The sequence below is a fragment of the Cephus cinctus genome, unplaced genomic scaffold, assembly GCF_000341935.2.
Source record: "Cephus cinctus unplaced genomic scaffold, Ccin1 Ccin1_scaffold0215, whole genome shotgun sequence".
NCBI classification, from domain to species: Eukaryota; Metazoa; Arthropoda; class Insecta; order Hymenoptera; family Cephidae; genus Cephus; species Cephus cinctus.
Window position 1 is genome coordinate 2,796,859 of NW_014332933.1, and position 21,560 is coordinate 2,818,418.

Below are 21,560 nucleotides of genomic sequence, written 5' to 3' on the forward strand. Positions count from 1 at the left end.
GGCTAAGATTTCAAGAGAAGTTCACTTACTTTCTCCATTGTGGAATTCTGCGAGTAGCGCAAATAAAATAACAGAAAGGATCGGAAACAAAATAAAAACACGCGTTAGTATTCATTCGTCAATAAACATGAAAAGTGAGAGATGGCACAGATGATATCGTGGCGCTACTTATTTTTCTTTTCTACGTATCGATGAGAATCGAACGATTCTCGAAGCGGAACGTCGTCATTGAAATTTAAGTTTTTTCCTGCAAATAATATTTCATTTACTTTTAATATCCCGATTCGCGAAAGTCAAACGTCAACTAAATTCTTGCACTTCGAGAATCTTCGTTTTCGTCTCCTTTCTTGTTTTTCCTTACTTTTAATTCCAAACACGTACACAGCCTATCCTTCTGTATAATGTATGTACAATGTAGGTATACAACAGTTATTAATTATGTATTATAGTGGAAATCGGTGGTGCGGTAATTCATTCACACTGGTGCACTATAGGCGTAATGTATAATTAACTTAAATAATAATAATGACAATAATACATTATAAACCTCGGGGCATAATGAAAACAGTCTACGTAAAACGTCACGTTATTATTGTAAAATGTAAATCTGGTAACAGCCACTAGAAGCAACAATATTCTATAATCAGATGAATTAGTAATTTAAAAAATTAATTAAATACTGTTTGTAAATTACGAAGAATGGTAGTTACTATTAAATGCTGCGACTGGGAGGTGGGATTAATTTGCAATAAGCATAATTAATATTTTTTTTTAATTCCAACAAACCGATCGCTGGCGATCTTCAATCGTTACCTTCTTGCGGATCTATAGTTATACTTTCAATGAAAAAAAAAAAAAAACAAAGTTCTTTGGAATTACGTGTATTTCAATGAAAAAAATTATCGATCGCGAGACGTCATTTTCGTGATTGGTATTCGTGTTATTGCACGAGGTCACAAGGTGACGGATAATAAATAAAATTAAGTATTTCTCTCTGCGCCGAGGTTCTTGTATGCGATGACGCGAGCTTCCGCAATGGAAATTAACGAGATGCGTTATTGTATAAATATTTATAGTGATATATTTCGATAGATATAATACAACGAGTCAATTGGTGGATATAAGAAAGAGGACGGAAGAAAAAAGAGAAGGGAGAAAGTTCAAGGGCAATAATGACGAAGAAAAAGAAGAAACAGATCAATAATCGAGAGCGATAGATTTTCATTCTTGGTTTTTTTTTTTATTGCATTTATTTTCTTGGCACTCCTGCCATCGCTTTGGGAACAATTAGCTTTGCCAGAGGTAAAATTAAGAATGAAGGTAATTTAAAGAGAAAAAAAAAGAATGGGTATAGTGTACCTGTCCCTCCACATTCCTTGTCCTTTTGGCACGATACCAAGGGCTGCCAGCGACGTATTTAAGGACTCTAGTGACGCGCTATTCTCAGAACAAAACTGCTTGTGATTATCCGGAGCCAGCCGTCCCTATAATCGTGCTCATGCTCTTCCTTGCCTCGTGCATTGTGAAAAGAAAGTCTTTCGTGTTCGTTTTGCGTGTTATTAATTTTCAAATTCTTTTCAAATCAATATCATACATAAGTAGCAAACGCTAAAATAAATTCTTGTACTACCAAAGTGCTACGGCTGATGCCATTGGTGGTGAAGATGAATGAGATAAATGACATATAGACAGATGAATGAAATTCTGTGTTAATGGTCTCGTGTGAAAGATACAAGATTTTCAAAGAGAAAAATCTAAAGGGGCACTAAGTACCTATCTCCCATCCGTCAGTGATCCAATTTCGAAATTACCTTTGACATGTTTGGTTTTTAGTTTGTAAAGAGATAGAACAAAAAAGTTGATCATTTCTTTACGTACGCTCCATATTCACGTTCACGACGACACGGACGCGATGCGTTATTTATGGTGTTTCCGTTAACAAAAGACATTGTAGTAGATTGAAAAAATTCCGCGTTAATTATATTTCACGAAATACAATGGCTGAGATGCGCAGAACACGAGTCGTCTGCGTCGACTGCACCTCAGTCCGGAGGTTAATCGAACGAACGAATGTATCGTGGGTGCATTGATTAGAATCAGTGGTAAAATGTGACTTACTGTATTACCAATTGATATTCGTAACGCGATGCTCTTGGTTGGGAATGTTCATTCAATATTCATTCGTTAATTCATGACTTCTACAAGCTCCGATATTACAGTTATGCAAGATGCCAGTATGAAGTCTTTCAGACATAACAATGTCTTTGAGGTTAATTCTTAAGAATTGTCACTTATTATTAATTAATCTGCAGCTTTGACAGCTCTGTACATTTATTTTTTTTTTACGAGAAAGAAAAAACGTCAGTTTCAACCCTTTCACTGAATTACTCAAGGCCGGGTTGATCAGCGATGTTTCAAGTAAACATAATACGTTATTTCAGTATGGAATGACTCGTTGCGTAGTGATACCTCTCAAGTTAATTCTCTCCACTCGTTTACGCCTTATCTATCTATTACCGGACTGGTTTTGTAGGATTCAATAGGAAATAATGATGAATCATTCGCGAGAAGTGGTACGTATTAAGATTCATGAAAGAAAGACTCAAAATTCATGCCAAATAGTAGTCACACAGCATATGCTCTCACAGAGAAAGAAACCAAGGTAACGTTGTCATATGTGGTCTACCATTTTTCTTATACTAGAAATGCGTGCAATTTTAGTTTTTTTAAACTAGGGTTTTTAAAACACGTTTTTAAAAAACTATAACAATATAGTACATTAAATTTTAGACTGATTGACCTTTGGTGGACTCCAGCTTATTGGAGGTATGGAAAACCAAGAAATTCGAAGTAGACCGCACATGATATGCTGGGAAAAAGCAGGCAGGCCGCATACAACAATGTTACCGTAAAACCATTTCTTTGTCCTGAGTTAAAAAAAATTCTGGAGAAGTGTAGTGAAAAAAATTAGGCAAAGTACTCATCACTCAAAGAACTCAATCCTTGAAGAACTATCTCATGACGTAAAGTCAAGAAAATTTTGCAGTGCAATGCAATTTTAAGGGTACAAAGGTGCTTCATTTTCAGTGAATGACTTTTTTGTCTCAAGGCAGAGAAAAACACAATGAAGAAGAAGAATAAGTGAGATAAAATAAAACTAATTATATTTCAAAATTTCTCTGGTTGGCCTGTTGTGTTCGACCAGGTGACTGTACCTGATCATTCCAAAGAATCCAAGAAGAACTAATGAAAACTATTACTGTTAGAGAATAGAGCAAGCAGTCTTTCACCAGCACACACCAAATCACACTATAATACACAATAAAGTATCGTTTTACTGTAAAGCTATAGTTGTGATATTTACAAAAATAGTTCAATGAATTATTGTCACCCGTACAGTCTCTCTTGAAACTTCTTTAGTAAGTATTTAGAGACTCCTTCGTTACACCGTATATTCATGGAATGAATTTACAAGACAAAGAATGATTGAATAATTATTATCGTACGAAAGAGACTCATTATTTAACATAGTCAACAAGAATGGGTTCAACATTGACATAAAAGCAATTACAATAATTAACTTATCTCATAGTTCATTCAATGAATAACATGACTGTACTTAATGATCGTGTGTGTACAAAAAGTATTTATCAATTCTTCATACGCAATAATAAATTCCTAACTTCACACAAGTCACTGTCAATATATATCATAACAACAATTACCCAAAAGAGATTATTATGAGATAAACTGAATATATCAGCTTGCACCGCAAATGGATAACCAAATTCCAAATATTTTTTTTGACTCAAGCTCAAATATTATCTCACAGCGTTATCAATCTTTAAAATACTCAACGAATCTATGTATTTGTTAATCACAATAGTCAATATCAAAAAAGTAAATTGTCCATAGAGTAATAAAAGTCCTACAAGAACCGTCCAAATTATTAATACAACTACCGTCGCTAAGTCTGGCTATAATAAATAATTAAAGCAAAAGATACATACCCAACGTGTACCGGATGCCTATTGATGTCAACATTATCCGGTTTGAGATTCGCAGCATTCGATCGATGGTAACTCTCCTTGGTAATCATTTCTGTAATGGTGGGTGCTGAAATAAAAAGTACAAAATTAAAATTAACTCGCCAATCTAAATTTCTGATATATCATAGATTATACAGAGTATTAACAAAGCCATGAATAAACAATTGACTTACTAGAGGAGAATGATTGATAAAAATGTATAATTAACAAATAAGAAGACAGTATGTAAATAATGATGAATTATTGAGAGTCCAGTCTTAAGGTTGCATAAAGTATCTAGATCATAGTCACAAATACTTCTTATATGAGAAAACTGTCACCAATGACACTGACTCTATAAATAGGAATGCTCTATGGGTCATTAGGTTGAATCTATAGTGACTTTCAATACCAACTGGATGAACTCACCGTTAGAATGTCGATTGTCTCTCTCATCGTCGGTGACGTTGACGCGCATGGAATCATCACCCATTGACTTCATGTCATCAACTGTCATGTAGCGGTATTGTTGCTGATCGCTGAGCATCGGATCCTCGCCTGGAACAGGTCGCTTCGTAAGTACACAAGAAGAAAAACAGACAATCTTAACGCCATTAGTAAAGCGTCAGAAATATCTGACACGACACCTTGACAAATATTTTTGTGTCCATTCGACCATTCGGATAAAGATACAAGTCTAGGAATATATTAAACAAAAATAAATATGATAGAGAGGAAACATAGATAATCTAAGTATAATGAGCTGTGTAAAATGGTGTGCATGAGCATGAAAATGGCAAAAACGATAATAAAACAATAATTATGAGCGAGGCAAAAAGAAATTTCAATAGTCGCCACCAATGTTAATATGATTGGTAAATAGTTAAGCCGAAGAAGCAGTATATATATAATCTATATATATATATATATAATGGTTATTAAGTTTCCAGCCAGTCCTTTTTTATCTGGTATCGACACCGTTCCAAAGCGGGATTCGATTGCCTCGTGTTCCTAAGATTTTTTAACACAAAGCAGAGACGCGTCCATCAGCCGATAGGCAGAAAATATTTTGAGACTTCGTTTTTCACGGTTATTCTCGGCCCTCCTGAGAGCTTTCTCGTTCCGTCAGTCCTACTCAACTAACTAGCCTGAGATTAAACAAGCGCCGACTCCTTGTATCCATTTATATAAAATCGAGCCGTTGGTCAACAATATTGTACAGCTGTAAGATCAGATATTAGCTTGAGAAGAATTTTTGTTTGACCATCAAACACACGTTTTGTTTCTACTCTTGCTTTAAACGATAAAATCAACAATTTTATGAGCAATCAGTATCTCGTGCTTGCTATCGCTGAATTAACTTCTTATCAACTAACGTATTACGCACGACGGATTTTCAAATGTTGAATAACAAAGTCGACTGGATTTATGAATTATTTCATATTTTTTTCGTAATTGTCAAATTTGCAGAAAACGGCAAGATACTCGATGTGAGCTAAGAGATATTTCAGGAAAGTGCTTTACAAATTATCCAATTGATGATCAGCCCACAAAATGAACCCACGCTCAATGACGTCACGGCCATTAAATATCATACAATTAGAATTATCAAATATTCTAATCGTTAGCACGCTTTCGAAAGACTTTAACAAGTGCAATTTATGCTTTACCCAGTTCGTACAATTAATATTGTGCTAATTAGTAAGACGATAGAGGTCGAAAATTAAATTGACGATTTCCAATACTGCACGGATGCGTCTGACCGGCTAATTCTAAATTCTAAAACGCTAATGGTCGCTGCTCAAGGGTAGACCGCTCTGAAAGCGTCTCTGTTTATTCCAACTTCAGACTATCTATACGGTTGACCTCACCGGCGAGTCCGACCTACATTTTTCAGTGCGCGTAAACGTCTATGAAAACTAATTAATCGAATCAAATCAAATCAAGCTTGATAACATTAACCCGAAGCTGTCACGGACCAAAATAGTTCAGATCTATGGTGGTTTGAAATTTATGTAACTTCGTTCCGCTCGACCCATTTAAAACACACCGACTAAATTACCATCCGTCCAGCGACGGCCTAGAAGCCGATTCCCAGTAAATACAGAGCTCCGGCTTACGCGAAGCTGGCCACAATTTTTTGAAAATACCGCGCAAACAAACCACCCTCAAGTACCGCGAAAACGCGAGAATAGACATGGCCGCAGCGCCTCTAGCTCCTACTTACTCTTTGTCTTCCTTTTGAATTTCCCGCCAAGCTTAGACAATTTCTTCAGTATGTAATGCATCTCTACCAAGTATAATCCCAGACAAAACCAGATAGCAAATTCCAAACGATCCTCCTTGCCGTGGTGGAAGCGTCGATATCGAAAAACTTAGTGAAACAACGGGAATGCGCTTCGGACAGTTAACCCAATGCGTTACTTACGTTATCGACAATAGTGTAATAACGATAAGAAGATAGCAGCTATCCATTGACGTACAAAAGTACTGATTAAAATCTCAGACGTAATGGTCTGACAAGAAAAAGATCAATTATTACGATCGTCCTTGAATTTAAATTTGGCATTGTCGCCTAGCCGCAGAATACACGAATTAAAAAATTTTCCAAAATTCCTTATCACTTCCTATCTAAACACCCGCAGGCACGTATGCAGTAACAGTCGCTCCTACGGGTTCAACCATCTTGGTCGTACAGGCTATTAAACAGTTAAGTGACTTAATGACTGATTCTTGCTCCCCCAACGTCCTCCCACCTTTTGACAATTCCATTCAATCCAAAACTCTCTACCTGACCCAATTTAACCATATGAATACCAATAGCTTTCTCGATTCGTTAAAACGGTCCTGGCGGTTCCATGCGTGGGACGTGGCGCAACGTGTTTACAAAGCTAGCATTGTTCCCACTCATAAGGATAACGAGGATACAAAGTGATCGTGACGCTACGGCGCGAGATTTTGAATACAAATTGAATTGACTTCGCAAGACACAAACTGCAATAACAAGGTAATACTTGTCGAATAGATTCGCCATATGATCTTATTGTAAAGGATTATTCTAAATTGCGCCGCCGTAACGATGTTAAAGAGTTTCGCAACGCGTTACGTCATGAGAGACAGTAACTTTAACGTGTCATTGATGTATTTACATATTACGTCGCTGTTCCTGTTGCGAGCGCATCCGCAGCAGGCCATCTTCTTGGACTTCTTCCTTCCTTTGACTTCCTTGGTCTCCTCCTTTGGCATCGCGGTATCACTATGTCTCTTTACAATTGCTCGATTCGCCAGCCAATTACATTCACCGGTTACTGCTGTTTTGTGCACGGTAACATTAATTACGTCACTTCACTAATTACAAACAGCTGCTATATGCTTACAATGTTTCTTCGTCGCAATTAACAATCGCAGAGCGCACAATGTACAATAGCATGGGCACAATTACAAAAGCTTTCGCTTTGATTATATATTAATTTTTTCTCTTGAGAATACTTCACGGGTCACCGATCTTCTTCTTCGAGGTTAAACTCAAGAGTCAACTTCCTGGCACTCCTGAGCTCCCTCGAGCCCCAGTACTATCTGAAGGTACTTGAACCGTGATTGGTATTTTCTTATCATCCACCAAGAACACCTTTCCCCGTTGATTAGGCTCACAAGCGTTCAAAGGTCTGCGTATGGTTTTACGTTTCTTCTCTATTTGCCCTGCAGGAAGGCGTCTTCTGATCTTCAGGGTGGCTCCAGTATCGGCTGCGGGATTCAGGAACAGCGACTGACTTGAGGATTAATACATGTTCGGCGCAAGCCTAGAGATGTGACCTCGTTCCGTGAATCACCAATTTTATAATAAGATCTGCCCTCACGGCTATTTCGCAACTTTATTTACACTGGCTTGTATTTTCACTAACTTCTTGAACGGCAGTCGTATCGCCGATAACCCCTTCAGCCGACCGCGAGACAGAAGAAAATAATCCAGAGAAGCAGGAAGGGAACTGGCGAGCTTACGATCTTTGATAATCCGAGACACTTCTGACCTCGTTAATTGTCATTTATTGGAAGTGTCAATCCGCTTGTTACTTTACGTTTTATCCAAGGTTGAGGTTAGACCTGAACCTTTGGGACGTTTTCATGAAGATTCTTCATCCTCTACGGTTTTCGTGTAAACGCTGTACAAGGTCAATGTCGTAATCACGTAAACTAGCTTGGGATTAAAAATTCACAAAAAAATTGAATTTTTTCGTACGGTTCGACGTTGTCGTTTACGAGTTATCACAGTCACGTTTACAATCCGCGACAGTCGCCACGAAACAGACGAACGTTTAAACAGTTCTCACAGATATCTAACATCTTTCGGATTGGTTCTCCCTGCCAGTCGATTTTCACAATTTTCTTTCCTCATCCAACAGTATTATATTTCGGATCAGAAGCGAGAACAATAAATAAAAAAAAATCGGTTTTGAACGTACAAAGAGTGTTTCATAAAAAATCTTTCTATATCGCGACAAAAATTATTACGCGATACCATAAAGTTGTACGACTCGAATGAGCGTCCCGGCGCCCGTTACAACAATCACCGGTCGCGGGTGTGAAAACGCGAGTGTTGTAATCGACAGGCAAAGGAAGAAAAAGAAAAAGCAAAATAGTAGCTCGCAAGCACCGTTATATAAATTAGTATATTTCGGTCGACAGTTCGACTTTTGGCTTGCAGCCAGGCGCAAGCTGAACTGACTCCGCGAGAAAACAAGAGTCATGAAACAAGGCCCGTGCACGGCGCCCGTTGCGTAACAGGTAGCAGTGGGAGAATAAATCGAGAGGGAGAAGAGAACGCGAGAAAACGAAGGAGATCCCAAAGAGCGAAACCGCCAATGGCTACGTCAAATTGAACAATAAAACGAGCAGCTGCGTTACGCGTGCAGTTGCAGTCGCAGCTGCTAGGTCGACCGTGCTCCTAGAGCAACTATGGGTACCATCATCATCATAGTCATCGTACGTGTCCCATTGCCATGCAAATTCCATTAACAATTGCACGCCCTATTTCTTCGTAGCTAACGTCACGTCGACGCCGTCGCACTAGACTTCATAAGTGGGCGCGGGATCCTGACCCCCCCGTGGATCCTTCTGTGCGAACAGACTCTGATGATCGAAGGCGCGCGGGATCAGCCTACGGCTGAGCTCCTTGACAAATGTTCGAACGAGTCTCCTGCCGTTTCGGTACTTAACGCACGGACGCTCGGGAGACGATTCTCTCCTTTACTTAGATCTAAACGTTTATACATAGTGCCTGACCTCTATCACTGCTAATTATAGATTTCCACCCGCAGTGCATACCGACGCTACTCGCTCTAACCTACTGGCACATTTAAGAAAGCTTCGTATCCTCCTTCGTACTGCAATAACAAACTGGTCTTGTATTCTATGAACGCTTTTAACTCTAAATCCTTGCGGGATGCACTTCGTGAACAGTATCTTCTTTCATTGAATTGGCTGGACTCCGGTAGTGATGGCGTGTGGTAAAACAATGCTCGAGCTGTGCTGTCCAGGATGGTGATTATCATGAGAGAAGAATTAAAAGTCATTACTGGTATTACAATGGTGTGTCTTACGTGATGGAATATTATGTATTACATACAGAGGATTGAGTGTCCGGAAATAAAACATGGTCGCTAATAAATGCACTGTTGGTCTGTCATTTACTTCAGCCAAACATGTACGTTCCACATGACGTGTGACCAAATGGATCTGGGGTCCTCCTGTTTCCTCTTCCTTGAGAAAGCTTGATAGCGTTCAGATAGACTCCTGCGGGAAAGCTTCGAAATTTGATAAATAGTATTAATCGGGTATAGATGTAAATTTCAATAAGACATCTTACCAAGCGCTATCAGTATTTCGCAAAGATTTCTTTTAATCAGTCACGACGCCAGGGGTGGTGAAGGATTTCAACGTGGGATACGTAGCTATGGTGTGTATGATTAATATGTATGTTTTGAGATAGAGGTAGAACGAGAAAATTAAAGAGAGAGAGAGAGAGAGAGAGAGAGACAGTGATAGAGAGAACTTACGAGTGTAGGTCATTTGGCCCTGGTAGTAGGAAGGGAGGTACACGTGTTGCGCGTGTGGCGGCTGCCCGTACACATTCATGGCCGCCATGCCGATTTCATCGCCACCTACATCGCACGCCATCGAATAAGCTCGTTCGTGGTAAAATTCCCATAATTTTTTTTGTCTTCGATAATTTCTGCTTCTAAATTTAGACTTATTCACTGGGTTGTTTCACTAATTGGCAGAAATCTGGCGTATGCTCGTGTATAATGGAAATTTTTATTGAATTTTTTTTTCTTTTTTAATACCGATTCAAACGCACAGAGGGACACATTACTTGTGGACTGGCATTCACTGAACTTGGAGAATATGTCGTTGGAATTCTAGGTTAGAAATTGTCATTCTGATTTCGCACTCAACTATTGTTCTACCGTAACGATGCACGTTCCTTGGCGTTGCAGATTAATCTTGCCGGGATAACTTAGCTACTCGATTGTATTTTTATGCATTTTGACACTTTTAGGATTACCCGTGAAAGGATGCATTTTGAGGATTTTTGAAATTTTTTTTTTCCTCATACGTGCGCATGAGAATTTCAATGCGCTTGAAGGGTTAGTGAAAAGTTACGTGGATTTTTATCGAGAAAATTGTAATTTTTATCTATATTGCATAAAAAGTGGTCGTTCAGTTTTTTCTTTTTTTTTTTTTTTTTTTTTTTTTTTTTTTTTTTTTTTTTTTTTTTTTTTTTTCGAATTTGGATAACAACCCAGCGAACTTTTGTGCTAAGATACATGCTCTTGCGAAACGAATGCAAATTCGAACGTAATAGAAGAAGCAAATAAAATTTTAAAAATTAATATATCGATCGAAACAATAGTTTGGTGGAATTTTGAAAAAAGTTCAAAAAGTCATTTTTGCGAGAGACAAAGAAATTCTTGGGTTTCTTTTTTTTTTTTAATACCAGATCCCACCCCTGTGCTAATTATACTCTCAATGAAACTGACCTACGCCAATCGATAAACTTTAACTTCGTTAACCATGCTATTGCACTTATTCTCGAATTCTAACTAATTCTTCGGCGTTCCTAAATACTTTCAGTCTTCGCGCTTTCGAAAATTCCCGCAACTATTCATCTCTTCGGCGGAAGATAGAAGATGAAACTTCAAATCGGGTAACTCAAATGCATAAGCAACCACACGGGAAACACCATGCGAGAGAATAAAGTTCGACACGTGCTTTAATCCACATGCAATTTCCTCCATATCCTTTTTGCCATGCAAAACTTAATATTGCAAATTCACTTGAAACACAAAATTACTTAACTATATACATAATAAGTATACATAATCAGAACAGTATTTCCTTCATTTTTTTTTTTAATACTAAAAAAGGCAAAAACTAACCCCGTTCCTATTCGTTTGTCATGCAAATGTGTCTTCGTTACAAGACGTAACAATAAATAGTGGAAATCCTCCGTATTATTTTCAAAAAAAATCCCAAAAAGAAGAAACTGCTAGCGCAGTTGCGTCCCGTCGACGTCGACGCTCGTCTCGGCAGATACTATCGTGACGCAATGTTCTTTTGCAAAATTTAATCATAAATTTTGAGTAAAACAACAAGAAAAAAGTAACTAAAAGAACATCCACTGCCAATTAACTTCACGACACGTAAAATAATTTTGAAAAATTCGTAGCTTCTCGCAGTCTCCAATCTCCTTGGACATGCTGAAGAACTTACCACCTTCGTCCTCGCTGTCGCTCATGAATGTCTCCTGCATAGATTCCGGTGCCTGCACCTTGTACTTCTCCTCGACGGTGACGGTGTGAGTCGTCGTGATGATGGTCTCGGTGACGACTTTAAGAGTCTCCACGACGCTGATGTATCCAAGCTTTTGGGCAATGTCCAAAGCCGTTTGTCCATTCTGATCAAAGATAATTTGGACAAGTTAAAAATCAGGTACAAGAAACATAAGATATGAAGATTTACTGGAGTTAACCTTGGATCAACTTACGTTCGTAACAGCGTTAGGCTTGGCTTTGCTTCCCAGCAACAAGTTTATGACCACCGTATGTCCTTGCTGAGCAGCTTGATGTAACGGAGTATAACCAGCACCTGTGCTGCTGTCGACTGCGGCACCAGATCTCAACAAAAACCGTACCATGGCTGTTTGTCCGAAATGAGCTGCCACGTGTAAGGGCGTGTAGCCAGCCTGATTAGGAAAAATTAAAAATCTAATTAAAAAAGATATAAAAGAGAAGACTGGAAACCTGGTATCAACGAGCACGGTTCACGTTGTCCGTTGAACTGGACAGTGAATATTGAAGGAAAATAAGGACTATGGAAAAAAATAGAGCGAACCAAGGACAATTAAGACTCTCGTTATGAGTTCAGTGGCAACTGAACCAACGACGTCATGATTATCAGACTTGATCTAATACGTTTCAATCACCGGCAGCTGATTGATTACCTTAGTCTTTGCGTCGATCTCAGCACCGTTTTTCACGAGGATCGAAGCCACGTTGACCTTATCCTCTTGTGCGCATAAATGTAGTGGCGTAAGACCATTCTGTAGGAAAAAGGAATCAGGCTGATGAAGTATATATATATATTTTTCAAAGATCATATATAATGACAATAACTATTATTGACTGACCTTAGCTTTGTGATTGGTGTCTGCCTTGTGTTCAATGAGCAACGTTGACATATCGGTGTGTCCCTCCTGTGCGCTCAAATGAAGCGGTGTGAAGCCCGCCTTTGATTCAGCATTTGCTTTGGCTCCGTATTCCAATAACGTAGTCGCAATGTCCATCTGACGTGAGAATGCATACATCAGACACGAGTACCGAGCCAGGTGAAACGGAAGTAGAGATTCTCATTCGAGACAAATAAGTTAAATTGTTTAAACATTAGCACTGAAGAAACCAGCTTGAAGGTGAACTTACCTGATTCTTACGAGCAGCAATATGCAGAGGCGTGTGACCGTTCTTAGCCATGGCGTGCGGCGAGGCACCCTTGTCCAGTAAAAGTAAAGCCACGTTCTGATGATCGTAATGCGACGCCACATGAAGCGGAGTAACTCCATTCTGTGTGTTAGTCAGGCAAGCAAGGACGCGACGAAATGAAAAAAAAGAACGTACACGTTTGTTAAGAACATACGTTTCTGAATCCTCGTAAAAGGGTTATAAAGATAAAAGTAATTCTGAGCTTGTTTATGATATCCAGTAACGTACACATAAAAACTTCAAACAAATGTGAATTATTACACAAAGCCAATCCTCTACCTTTCCTTGGGCGTCTACCGGTGCGTTCTTCTGCAGCAGAAGTCTGGCCACGTTCATGTTGCCGTATTTGGCAGCCAGGTGAAGTGGGGTGAAGCCCTTCTTCGTGGTGGCTGTTAAGGAGGCGCCATTTTCCAGCAACACGGATGCGACCTATCAAGCGTCAAATTGATATAAGGATTAGTCACGAGTTGAGAAGTGATTCAAATTAAATAAAACAGTCACCTCTTCCTGTCCTTCCTTAGCTGCAATATGAAGTGGAGTATACAGGTCCTTCGTAGTGGCATCCACGTCGGCACCGTGCTGCAATAGCAACATGACGATATCCACGTTCCCTAAGCGAGAAGCAACGTGAAGCGGCGTCTGTTCCTCCTGCGAGAAGTTCCTCCGTCAATAAACATCCCCACGAGGGCAATAAAAGAATGAAATCCAAAGAAAATAATCTGAATCTCACCCTCGCCCTGGCGTCGACCTGTGCACCGTTCCTCAGGAGTATCCTAATGATGTCAGTCTGATTAGCCCTGGCAGCCAGATGCAATGGCGTTTCACCCCGAACAGTAGGAATGTCTGGACTAGCTTCGTGTTGTAACAAGTAGATGACGATGTTCATGCAGCCCATGAAGCTCGCCACGTGAAGAGGCGTTAGCCCGGACTAAATAGATATTAAAATTAGAAAAATATAATCGACTGCGAACCCACGTTAATTATCACATCAATACAAAGTATATATAATAACCTCGGTAGTAGCTTCGATGCTAGCTTTATGCTTGAGAAGCAGCTCGACGACCTTTATCCTATTTTTCTTGCATGCGATGTGAAGGGGCGTGAAGCCGTTAAGCGCCCTGGCGTTAGGATCGGCATTTCTGTCAAGAAGAAGTTTCGCCACGCGAACGTGACCGCAATGAGCAGCTACGTGCAGAGCGGTTAAGTAATCAACGGTCACTTCGTCAACGGGTGCCCGATGATAAAGAAGAATCCTGGCAGCATCTACGTGATCCCCTTGGGACGCCATGTGTAAAGGCGCGAGACCATTCTGCGTGAGAAGAAAATAAGATTGTCAAAGAAGATGGCTCCATTATGATCTTCCGTGGACCAGCAGGGATCCAGCATGGGCATACCTTCGTTTTCGAGCCAATCGGTGCTCCTTTTTCTATGAGAATGTCAACCACCTCGTGATGTCCTGATCTTGCAGCACAGTGAAGCGGCGTCAATCCGTCTCTCGTTTTCGCTTCGATATTCGCACCCTTGCTCATTAAGAGATTAACCATCTTGATTTTACCCCACTTAGCTGCCACGTGCATGGGTGTGATGTTGTGCTAATTGACAGTCGAATCAGTTAATTAACTAGACCATAGTCCCTATACAGGGATCTTAATAATCAATAAGATCCACTGACAGCCATCTCGTAAGCATCTATTTGTATCTTTACCTTGGCAGCAAAATTAACATCAGCTCCTTTATCATAGAGCAATGAAGCGATTCGGTCGTTGCCATAATGTGCGGCTATGTGAAGTGGCGTGAATCCACTTTTCGACGTTACGTCAGGATTGTGATCGTTCTATTAACAATAGAAAAAAATTATCAAAAAACAAATTTCAACAAAACAGTTTCCTCGCGTATCCAAATTCAGACCCACTTGTAAAAGCAGTGCAGCAGCCTTGCAGTCGTCCTTCTTAGCGGCAATGTGAAGTGCAGGAAGTCGTACCTTGCCGCGGGTATCGCTTTCCAATAAAACAGCAACAACCTTATCGTGTCCCTGTTGCATGGCAACAGCCAATGGCGTGAATCCGTCCTGCAAGTAATAAAATAAATAAAATTACGAGTGCGAATAAAATATGGATTTAAAGGAAGGGCCTGAGGCTTTCATACAAAATGAAATCTACCTCGGTAGCGAGTGTCTGGTTGGCGCCTTTGCTGAGCAGGAACTTGACGACGGAGTCATGGTTCTCCTGGGCGGCCATGTAAAGAGGTGTGAAGCCATTTTGCGACTGTGCATTAACCGATGCGCCACGTTGCACCAGTAACTGCACAACCTCCTCTTGTCCGGCTGCGATAAAATCGAGTACTCCTTAACACGGCTAATGCCTTACTGGGTTGGGATCCACTATTACTTTTACTATCACCAGCACAATTCCTATCTCCCCATTACCCACTACCGTACACGCTGTACCGATCTTAGCGACCATAACAAAACGTACAAGAACATCAGACAAAACAGGTTTGCCACAGGGTACGACCCTCACGAACCATACAATCGCATCTTACGCATTCGCCATAACAGACGGAAATCGAATTTTCCTCGAGAATAACTTTAACACCGGAAGTGTGGGACGTATTCGAATCTTATATAACTCGCATCCGGTCGTTCATTTTTCTTTTCTGTAAATATCCATCGATCTGACAGTTGGTCCTGAACCTCTTATCGACGATCACGTAAGACGTTCCCGTATGGTCCATGGGAGTGATCCTAAAAATAAAAAAGGCCAATTAGACAGTCGTCAGCTACTTTGACTTACCAAGAGAAGCAATGTGCAACGCGGTGTTTCCTTTTTTCGTAGCAGCATCTACGATGGCACCGCGACTCAGGAGTTCCCTGACTATTTCTAAATGACCATCCTTAGCAGCGAGGTGTAAAGCGTTTAAGCCGTTCTGAAAGAAAAAAATTGAACAGTGGTTAGAAGATGGAATTTACTTGCAAGGACGATTATTGATATGTTCTTTTGGACGACGTCACGTTTACGGTAGAATTCCAATCTGAAGTCAGGGCCGTGCAGGAAGCATAAGGATGAGGATCAAAAGGGCCCAAGGGCGAGAATCTCGTAGAGATGGACTTAACTGCCGCCGCTTATGGGACGTATAAGGATACTGGGATCTACAGGGTGGGACAATAACCTTGGATGTTCGTTAGGGTAGTAATGGGGGGAATTTAAAAGTGCCAGAGGCGTCACCGAAGTGCATCGGGGTTCATCCTGAGGCCACCTCGAGAAAATCCCCCTTGGCTTCGAGCTGCAGGGACCTCATGGTTTGTGCTCTTGGACATCAAGCGAGACAGCTCTTTTGTCTGCCAAAACGAAATTTTATCGCTCGATTAACCATTGTCAAACGAAATCAAAGGAATGCCGAAGAAAATTATTTTTTTTCCTTACCGAATTTTTCTTTCATTACATTACCAAGGGGGTCTTTCAAGTCCTTAGCCCAGGGCAGCCCTTTAAGATACCAATTAAAGCAAATTATTCTTAATACTCACAGCGTTAGAAGCGTTTATGTCGACTCCGGATTCTAAATATTCCAAAACCTTTTCCAGCTGGCCCGCCCTAGCAGCCCTTAAAAATGCCGTGCTGGGATCACTCTGTAAAAAAGGGAAAATTTAATTAAAATTTTCAATTAATATTTCACACGATGTGATATTGATAGAAAAAATTAATTAGACAATTTTTCAAAAAAATGTCTTCGCTACACCCCATCCACGTGTTTCTCGCATCTTGCAAAAACAGTCTTACTACCGGTCTATTAATTACTACGCGAAGTGCCTTCTCCGTCCCGAGGCACACGGGCAACACGCGAGGCTAATCCAAGTGCATAGACCACGATGCATATTCATGGTAACGATACCCGCCTTCGGACAGACATTAATTGCCAGAGTGGTTCCCAAGTGCGGCAATAAGTAAGTAATAGCCAGACACACGCCGTGTATACGGTAGAACATGACTCAATGATAGATGCATATAGTTCAAGGAAAAGACTATGAACGTAAAAAGTCCTTACGACAGTCTCACTAATAAAGTTAATATAACAACGAGCGTTAAGATAATTAATAAACGACACAATTTTAATTCGACACGTAAATTCCAAGTATGGAAATTCGAAACGAGTTATAACAGTTGTTATACTGACTGGCGAGTTTGTGGTTCGCGTGGGACGCCGTGCAGTCTGAGCGCGTGACGTCACGGGGTGAAAATACTCGCTGTTTTCTACCCTCGGTATACATATATACTTACCGCAGTGCCCAACGTTACAAAAGGGAATGCCAGCAACGAGAGTTGGGATTGTAAGGGATCAATAAACCCCGTGGTGATAAATGTTTGAAAGACAGAAAAAGAAAATCCAAGCCATTGTCTGAACGTTTGTATCGGTGATACGAGGGTCGTGATCAATGAAGCTAAATACGATAGGCACTATAAATAGCCATCGTCATCCTCCAGGATACATACGATGCCAGCATCTCGTGAGTTTATCAGTCAGGGGCGCGTAATTGCTTCTCCCTGACTTTATTTATATTTATACGCGCGAAGGAAGCCGGACGGCTGTATTCGAGAGTGTCGCCATCTTTACTACGTTAGTCAATACTAGATCGCACGGTTGTTTCGCGTTCTATCCATTTTCATAATATACAATCCAGATTGATTGCACGTATCTAATGAACGTAGCTGCGTATAGTATCGAGTTGCGTAACGATCTTATTTAGTCAACAAAATGGCGCGCGTAAGAGACACGTGAATTTCTTAGCGAACGATTCCCCAAAGGCAATGGCCATTGCGCATCGACCACTCTACCTCGACGTCGCTATGCGTCTGGCGGTTATTTCCGAGCTTAAAAATAAAAGTAGCACCTACCGCTGGTAAGCATTTCTCAAATGACATGGCTATTGCTAAATGTATACACAGCCATGACATTACGCGAGGTACAAGACTAGTCAGGAAGTAAGTACTAATGACGTCAGATTTCAAAACTGCGCAACTTTTTTATTTCCAAACAAACTCCTCCTGTTATTCGTTGATGTTAAAGCTGGCGCGACTGAAAACACAGGACGAAAGTTATTTCGAACCGGTTATATATAGTCCAGTAGATACACAGCTCTATTTCAAATTACTACTGCATACCGCGGATGCGTACGTAGACAACCTATACTGCATTCGCGCTAACAGGCCATATGCATTCTCAACGGTCTTCGTTAAATCGGTCTAATGCAAATGTTTAGAATAACTTCAAGAATGAATAGAAACATTGTCAGGCGTTCTGTTTGTGGGAAATTAGAAAATAAAAAAATACATTCAGCGACTCCAACGACTGTTTAGCTTAAGCCTGATCCCCACGTGTCCCGTCCGAATGCATTTTACAATAATAAAAAAGATCCATCCCCCATTGTTACGAGCCGATTCCCAGGTCTTATCTCCGTACGCGAAGACGGCGAAAAAGTTTCGTGACGAAATTCAAAATTACAAAAAAGTTCCAAGGTGAGAATAAAAAATATATAAAAAATGTAAATCAAATATTCCAAGATTAACTCTTTGGAAAATCAAACCGGCTTCCACAGGGATCCTCAACTCGGTCATTGCTATTATCGTCAACGTATTCGCGTAGTGCTGCCCTACGATATATATATACATATATCACGTTAAGTTGGCAGCCCTTCTTTATTCACGCTGGATAAACCCGACGATCCGATAACTCTGTTATTTATTACCATAAAGCGACGCTTCCCGGTGATTATTCGTTCCTCCAGGATGTACAGGATCCTCTAACACACGATCGCGTACCGCGACGTATGTTACGTTACGTATCTATGCTGAATTCGAGTTTTCATTTTTTGTTCACTCCTCTTCCGCGCGATAAATAAAGCCGAGTACACAGAAGAATGAGAACCCACTGAAAACTAAGTTTTTCACATCCGGATATTACAAAACGTATAGTATATCGTTTAGATGGCCAGTGCGAAGGCACCATAAAGTTTTTCTCTGTAATAACCAGCCGCGCATACCAACACCAAGTTTACATGAGTCCATTATGAACGAACCTTTAAATATTCTATTGTTGGATACCATGTACTATATATATAGTCAGCAGCACAGAAATGATACCCTGGCTGACTAAATAAAGCTAAAAAAAATGCGTGTATATAATTTTCATAATTTTCACGTAATAATACTTTTTCAAATTTTTCCAAATTACACGTAAATCCTTAAAAATGAAATTTTGAATAATAAAACTTATTAAAATCGTTCCTCTCGGTAATCACGTTATAAGTGACATCCGATTTCATCGCCGTGTAATATTTATCAAATTGACTGTAGGCTGCTTGAAATTTTCACGGTGGTCTTACGGGCCTACGGTACATATGTATAATCCATAGATGTAAATGCCGACACGTGTACACCATATGAGAGTGAAGTACGTACAAGGACTACGTAAGAACGTGTATACAGATATAACGGAACAGCGGCAGATACAAATGATTGACGTATCAGAATCCAAGAATCAGAACGACAGTCCGAACAAGGCGTTATTTAATTACGAAAATAATGAAGTACCACTTAAGGGAAGAGAAAAATAAAAAAAAAATAATACAAGTCCATTTTGGGAAAATCATCGGAGTGATCGACTTGGATGAAATTTTTTTTTGCATTTTACACGACAAAAAATTATCGAAAAATTTACAAACTTCCACATACAAATTTTGAGACACGATTAATCGGATCCTTCAATTTGAGTCGCTTATAATTCATAAACTGGACCAATCCACGGCCTCGTTTCCCGGGATGGGTGAGGGGTTATGAATTTTTCAAAATTGTATAAGACTCGAAGAATAAATTTTCGATCCTAAAGTGCAGGGTGCCCAGGATGCTAATCACGTCCCTGGATGATTCTTATACGTGACTATCGTGTAACTCGAGTTCAAGTGCATAAGATACCGAAGAGACCTTCTCACGAGGCATTGTTACGTGAACGAGACGTATCCGTGAGAAGACTCGATGACGTCATGAGAAAATGGCGGATGAGGGGAAAAAGTTTAAAAAAATTTTCATCGGTCATTGGAAAAATGTGTTTCAGGGTCCGGACGGTAAACAACGTGAACGTAGTAGGCAAGGGAGTCATAGATCGGCATCAGCATCGGGAATAGAGTGTACGGTCTACGTAACAGGGGAATATTTAATCAAGGAGCATTCAGTATATATATATATATATATATATATATATATATATATATATATAGAATTATGAAAACATTGTTTGTCACTGATGTCATCAATTGTATCATTATAGGTATAAGGAGGCAGTGGATATTCAGAGGTACAGGTTATATTTACATATTCTGTATATAAGTATATACGGATACATATATACTTTATAGATGTATATAGATATACATACTCATTGCTATTAGTGATTCTCTATGTAAATTTACATGATCAGTCGTTTGAACGTACAGCCAGGTCTATTTCGGTCGTCTGACAGCTATTAAGGATGTTGAGGAAGGTCGACCTGACAGCTGTCTCCCAGGTACCTGCAGAGACTCGACGAGTCGAAGGATTTCGTGAGAGTGACAGGAGACGGAAGATACGAGGGAAGAATGAGTGCGAGAAAAGGGGATGAAAAAAAAAAGAAGATTTTCCTGGCACCGGCTTCCCGAGCTACCGGAGTACCCTCGAGTCCAGCATCTTCTGGTGACAACGTCCGTCTGGAGGGTGGGGACCGGATACCGAAGACGCCTGCGCGGACACCTTAGGATTTGTCGCTGTGGGACGACCTAGCTTTAAATTATTCATAGGACTCTTTGGAATTTTCTTTTGCGCTTCACTGTAACAGGGACGACCCAGCACGACCCGGTGAACGTTTTCGGCTTCATCTCTTTTCCAGGACACAGACAGACGGCAAACACCTTTTCACCAGGGGAGTCTTCTTCGAGGTTTCCGTGGCATTTTGTAGGCCTTTGGGACGCACTCGATGGGTTCGCCATGTACCGGGTGAGTCTTGGTGTATTTGACTGTGACCGGACGGATACCGAACTTTTTTGATGGGGCATGTTCGAATTTTTTTTTGGATTTTTGTAAATGTGGAAAAAAATTAATGATGGCGGACACGGGATTGTACTGAGTTTGGGATGCTTTTTTTTTATTTTTTACCTGGTACAGGAAACACGGCTGGACGGTTCCTGGCGTGCAGGGGTACCAGCCGGACGACTGAAAATTGGTCTCCTCGGAGAAAAGCATGGCTAACGAGAAGTTTTCGGGGGAAAGGAGGAAATTTATGATCGTAATCAAAATTTTTTTAAAAAATCAATAAACACTGGAGATAATCATAATCGAGTGACTGGTCCGATAAGATAACACGAGACTTACCATATGGCGTTTATTTAATTTAATAAAAGTGCCGATACGAGAGCCAGACGTTATCAAAGATTGTTCAAAGAAATTATTCGAATTCTCGAAAATTTTTTTCACTA

The 21,560-nt window shown here is 40.2% G+C and overlaps 1 protein-coding gene across 16 annotated transcripts in view; it reads right to left on the reverse strand.

Annotated features, from left to right (window-relative positions):
- The window catches only part of LOC107265030 (ankyrin-3), a 75,227-nt gene that overhangs the window by 35,037 nt on the left and 18,630 nt on the right, over positions 1-21,560 (reverse strand). For all 16 annotated transcript variants that reach the window (XR_001537101.2, XR_001537100.2, XR_003058991.1 and 13 more), the window contains exons 3-22: positions 16,587-16,688; positions 15,856-15,988; positions 15,223-15,386; positions 14,976-15,131; positions 14,769-14,897; positions 14,458-14,655; positions 14,076-14,372; positions 13,794-13,991; positions 13,565-13,711; positions 13,343-13,492; positions 13,004-13,144; positions 12,715-12,870; positions 12,529-12,627; positions 12,073-12,270; positions 11,799-11,982; positions 10,082-10,186; positions 4,458-4,586; positions 4,011-4,116; positions 1,360-1,437; positions 30-47 (exon numbers count right to left, since the gene is read on the reverse strand). Coding sequence is in view for 11 of the 16 variants with exons in the window: in XM_015733968.2 (XP_015589454.1) it covers positions 30-47; positions 1,360-1,437; positions 4,011-4,116; positions 4,458-4,586; positions 10,082-10,186; positions 11,799-11,982; positions 12,073-12,270; positions 12,529-12,627; positions 12,715-12,870; positions 13,004-13,144; positions 13,343-13,492; positions 13,565-13,711; positions 13,794-13,991; positions 14,076-14,372; positions 14,458-14,655; positions 14,769-14,897; positions 14,976-15,131; positions 15,223-15,386; positions 15,856-15,988; positions 16,587-16,688 (2,888 nt within the window). In the remaining 5 variants the exon portion in view is untranslated. The remainder of the gene's footprint in view (positions 1-29; positions 48-1,359; positions 1,438-4,010; positions 4,117-4,457; positions 4,587-10,081; positions 10,187-11,798; positions 11,983-12,072; positions 12,271-12,528; positions 12,628-12,714; positions 12,871-13,003; positions 13,145-13,342; positions 13,493-13,564; positions 13,712-13,793; positions 13,992-14,075; positions 14,373-14,457; positions 14,656-14,768; positions 14,898-14,975; positions 15,132-15,222; positions 15,387-15,855; positions 15,989-16,586; positions 16,689-21,560) is intronic.